The sequence below is a fragment of the Hyaena hyaena genome, unplaced genomic scaffold, assembly GCF_003009895.1.
Source record: "Hyaena hyaena isolate Hyena2069 unplaced genomic scaffold, ASM300989v1 scaffold_275, whole genome shotgun sequence".
Lineage (NCBI taxonomy): Eukaryota > Metazoa > Chordata > Mammalia > Carnivora > Hyaenidae > Hyaena > Hyaena hyaena.
Genome location: NW_024080908.1, coordinates 196641 through 201801, shown reverse-complemented (window position 1 = coordinate 201801; position 5161 = coordinate 196641). Strand labels below are relative to the sequence as shown.

General features: G+C 49.0%; 1 protein-coding gene across 1 annotated transcript in view; it reads right to left on the bottom strand.

The window, feature by feature from the left end:
• The window catches only part of ATF6 (activating transcription factor 6), a 191378-nt gene extending 186424 nt beyond the window's left edge, over window positions 1-4954 (bottom strand). Inside the window, exon 1 of the mRNA XM_039245974.1 lies at window positions 4816-4954. Within this exon, the coding sequence (XP_039101905.1) occupies window positions 4816-4867 (52 nt within the window). The 5' untranslated portion in view covers window positions 4868-4954. The remainder of the gene's footprint in view (window positions 1-4815) is intronic.
• Between the last annotated feature and the right edge of the window lie 207 nt (window positions 4955-5161).

Below are 5161 nucleotides of genomic sequence, written 5' to 3'. Positions count from 1 at the left end.
GGGGGGGGGGGGGGGGGGGGGGGGGGGGGGGGGGGGGGGGGGGGGGGGCAGTGAAAAGATGGCGTGTCCGCAGAGTGGCAGGGACTGGCGGAGTGCCGCAGGGCGCGAGCGGGTAAGACAAGAGGTGGTGGCCAGAGTGCCAGGTGTTGAAACGGAGACGGTTCTCAGTGCCGACAAGGTTCCCGGCGTATGATCGGGCTGAGACGGGGTGGAAGGCAAGATCACAGGTAGAGAGGCGGCCCAGGAAATGACAGAGCAGGATATTTTTTTTTATTAAATTTTTTTTAGTGTTTATTTTTGAGAGACAGAGTGCAAGCTGGGGAGGGGCAGAGAGAGGGAGATGCAGAATCCAAAGCAGGCTCCAGGCTCCGAGCTGTCAGTCAGCACAGAGCCTGACACGGGTCTCAAACCCACAAGCTGCAAGACCATGACCTGAGCAGACATCAGACGCTTAACCGACTGAGACACCCAGGTGCCCCCCGCCCTTTTTTTTTTTTGAGGTCAGGGTATGTGAAGCATCTTCTCTGAGAATCTTAAATTATCCAAGGCAGGAATGTCAGAGAAAAGTGACAGCAAGCTAGGCACTAAAACTCTTCAACAAGCGAAGGAGGGGGAATAAACTGGACAACAGCAGACGCCTGCCTGACTGTAACGGGGACAGAGGACAGTGTATTGTGACAACGTGAGATTTGAACTGGATGTCTCTTGGGGAGAATGAAAGGAACATGAGCCAAAAGCAGCAGCGCAGAACAAGGTGCTTATCCCACCGCTGGAGGCCCGAACAGCAAGAAGGTTCTGAGAGCGAGAGCAGCCTCCACTTGCCAACCTGCACAGGCCAGCCTGCAGACAAGACAGGAGGTGGAAAAGAAAGCACGGAAGCAGACAGAAGCTTCTGGTCTTGATACACACACCTTACGTGTGGCAAAGCGGTGGCTTCCGCACCAAGTGGAGACAGGAAGGGGAAGAGTAGCAGGCGAGGACCTGCAGGGGACAAACAGGCCATGAAGAGACGCCCCACGTCGCATGGCATCAGGCAACTGCAAATTTAAAACAAGATAGCACACCCCCCCCCCGGCTTCCCCCAGCATCAGGATGGCCAAAATCCAAAGCACCGGCGATATCCAATGCAGGTGAGGTTATGGAGCAAACAGGAGCATTCACTCACTGCTAGTGGGAAAGCAAACACGGTACGGCCACTTTGGAAGATGGTCTGGAAGTTTCCTCCAAAACTAAATGTGCTCTTCCCATACGAGCCAGCAGTTGTGCCTCTTGCTATTTACCCAGATGTTTTGAAAACCTGTCCACACAAAAAGCTGCACGTGAACTCTAACTGCCAGTGTGTGAAAGCAACCAAGATGTCCTTCAACAGGGGAAATGGATAAGCAAACTGTGCTACGGGCTGAATTGTGTCCCCACCCGCACAAAATTTGTACCTTGAAGCCATACCCCCAGTGTGACTATGTCCAGAGACAAGGCGGTCTTTAAGAGGTAATAAGATGAGGGGCGCCTGGGTGGCTTAGTCGGTTGAGCGTCCGACTTTCGCTTAGGTCATGATCTCGCGGTTCGTGGGTTCGAGCCCCGCGTTGGGCTCTGTGCTGACTGCCAGCTCGGAGCCTGGAGCCTGTTTCAGTCTGTGACTCACTCTCTCTCTGACCCTCCCCTGCTCACGCTGTCTCTCTCTCTCTCCTAGAAATAAAAAAAATATATAAAAAAAAAAAAGAGGTAATAAGATGAAATGACAATATAAGAGAGAAGAGCAGGGCCCTAATCTGATAGGACTGTGGCCTTCTAAAAAGAGGGAGAGAGATCCTTCCCCCCTCCCCTCTTGCCCTTCTCTCCTCCCCCCTCTCCCTCTCTCTCACCTCTCACACCCCTGCCTTGTGAGGACACAGGGAAAAGGCAGCCATCCACAAGCCAGGAAGAGAGCCCTCACCAGAGCTTGACCTTGCTGGCACCTGATCTCAGATTCCCAGCCTCCAGAACGGTCAGAAAATAAATTTCTGTTGTTTAAGCGAGCCAGTCCACAGCAGTTTGTTACAGCAGGCTGAGAGACTCATACACGGTGGTACATCCATTCACTGGAATATTAATCAGTGCTTTAAAAAAACAGCTTTCAAGTCATGAAAAATTACAGATCTTAAATGCATGTTAAGTGGAAGAAGCTACAGACTGTATGATTCCTATGACTATGACGTTCTGTCAAAGACGAAACTAGGGAGATGGTGAAAAGATCAGTGATTGCCTGGGGCTCAGGAGGCAGGGTGCAGAGAAGAGTAGGTGGACTACAGGGGATTTTTTAGGTACATGAAACTACTCTGTAGGATCCTGTACATGCACCACATCAGGCATTTGTCAAAACTCACAACATACACAACAGTGGGAATGTGAATGGAAACCACAGACTTTAGTTAATAAAACTGGATCAATACTGGCTCATCGATAATAACAAATTCGCTCCAGTAATGCAAGATGTCGCCAATATGGAAAATGGCGGTGGGGGTGTAAACAGAACTCTATGTACTACCTGCTCCAGCATTTTGTAAAAGTGAAACTATACTAAAACTATACTATACTCCAAAAAGCCTATGAAGCATTAAAAATAATTATGTGAAATTCAGACTTCATGTCAATAAAAAAAAAGTTGTGGAAACACAGTCATGCTCATCTACACGTCCAGTCTACACTGCCTGTGGCTGCTCCTGCACCGTAACACCAGAGCTGAGTAGTTGCAAGAGACCACAAGACCACAAAGACTAAAAGACTTACTATCTGGACCTTTACAGAAAATGTTTGCAAACCCCTGCTCTAAATGTCATTACCCAAGTTAAAAGGGAAATGCACATCCCACCACAGGCTGTTCCGAGCTAACCAGTTTATTTAATTACTCAAAGTTGTTAGAGTCACAAGTTCTAATCACATAATCTGAATTTTAAAATTTAACTAGCCACCTTAATAAAAAAAAATCAAATCAACCAGTGAAGTATTTGAATACTCAAAATGGCAACTCCCAGAAAAAGAATCCATATTCTACTGAAAAATGCTAGCAGACAGTAGTGTTTCACTTCGATGCCTGCAAAATCCACTCCACTTACTGAACACCTAACGAATCAGAAGTAAAGTGTTCAACTGAAAGATGGCTGTTACGGGTGTGAAAGGAGATGCCTGGGAAACAATGGGAAATGAGCACTACAGGGAACAGCAGGGCAGGATACCTGAGTTGAGTCAGTGAACCTCTACAAAGAATTGAATGCTCTATAACGACTACAAAGAATTGAATGCTCTGTAACAGAACGCGAGGAACCAGGACTCGATGTATCAGATTAATCACCAAAATGCAGGCTGGGTATCAGAAGAGAAAAGAATGCTATGAGGAAGTGACTCACAGTTATAATTTAGGAGGTATCATGAAAATACAATAGTTCGCTAGCTACGAAAAATCGTAACTACCCGATATTCCAGATTTATTAACAACTGACAGAGGGGGTGGGTCTTGGGAAGAATCAAACCTCTAGAAATAATTTAGGAAAGCATTCTGGAAGAGTGACGAAGAGCACAGGCTTTGGAGGTAAACAAACTTCCTGATCCTGCTCACGCCACTCGCTTGCTAGAACACTGAACATGCACTCTCAGCCTGTTTTTTTCATCTGTAAATAAATAATACCTCCTCCATGTGCTGTAGGGAGGATTAAAGAAAACAATGCACGTTAAGAGCCTAGCTGGACACCTGACGCAAATGAAGGGCTAGGTAAATGGTAATTATTCCTCTCACTACCATATTTGGCTCAGGAAAACACACTTGGAATTGACAGTCTAAGGTTTTTCCGGAAACTCCTAGGAAATCTACCCAAAGACCGAAACAAATCTCTCACTGTACGTAATCTAAGAAGAGTTCTGCCCTTAGAAAATCAAATGAGGACTTCGGTTCAGTAAATGCAATTGAGATTACACTCTTGCAACTGAGAATGATGGCCCAAAGGGGAAAAATGGTCAGTCTGGGTTCCCCTCGAATTCCAAAGTAGCGAAAGGCGTAAGCTCACTACACGGCCCACTCAGAGACCTACGCAATCCCACACTGTCGCTTGGAGCCAGAGAACAGCATTAGTATCATGTCCCTCAACGAAGAGAAGAAAAAAAGTTTTCTCTAAACACCTAGATGACAAAGTTTCCCCCACTGTCATTCCCACTGCATTCCATTCCACCCTTCCTAATCTTAACAAAACCCAACAAAAATATACGAAACAATTTTTTTTTTTTGAGCTGTTTCTGAAGGGCAGTCAGAATTACATCCGTTTGTAAGTGTTAGGTCTAGGTAGTCAGAGACCCAAGGTCAGGTGCTTTGGTCCTCTGCCAAGATGGACATCAGTCTAGACCTACGATGGCAGCTGCGACATGAAGATCTTTGTAGACATTTCCCAGTCTGTCACACAAACACGGACAGGCACATTCCACGGCAATCACCGCCCACACCCCACGCTGAGAAAACAGCTTACGGGCCTTTTTGGCGGTCACGGCCATCCCGCCCTCCGCTTCTTACCGACGCCCTTCTCGCTCCCACATCAGGACCCCCTGGTACTTTCCCAGCGCAGATGGTGAAACACGGTACTAATTCCCATCAGGCGACATCTTAACGCTCGCGGTTGCCAGGGCAGAAACCGACCGGTTCTGCTAGACTTTTCCAGGCAGGACCACGGACGGAAGCGAGGAGGCAGCGCCGGCTCCCGGGCAGGCTTCGCCCGCACCTGTCTCCACAAGTGGGCGGAAGGAGGGAGGAAGAACCCCGCGGCCAGCGCTGGCACGTTCTCGGCCGCCACTCACCCCAGTCCTCGTCGGCTCGGTGACAAAGGCCCGGGCTCAGAGGCGACTCCATGGTGCCGGCAACGCCAGCCGGCTCCCGCACACCCCACGCTCCCGCGGCCTGGAACTCGGTGACTAATAACTCGGACGGCGGCGGCCGGCGGACAAAATACTCCCCACCGGCGCGGGGACGGTGGCCGAGTGAAGACAAACTTGCTCCCGCCGCCCCCGGGGAGCTCGCGCAATTCAGGAAGGAGGAACGTCAGAGACCCAGCGCGCTTTAAACACGTCTCAGAGTAACTTATTTCCCTTGGGGAGTTTTCCGCACTTTCTGTCTCGCTGTTTTAAGGGGGGAAAAAAGAAAAAG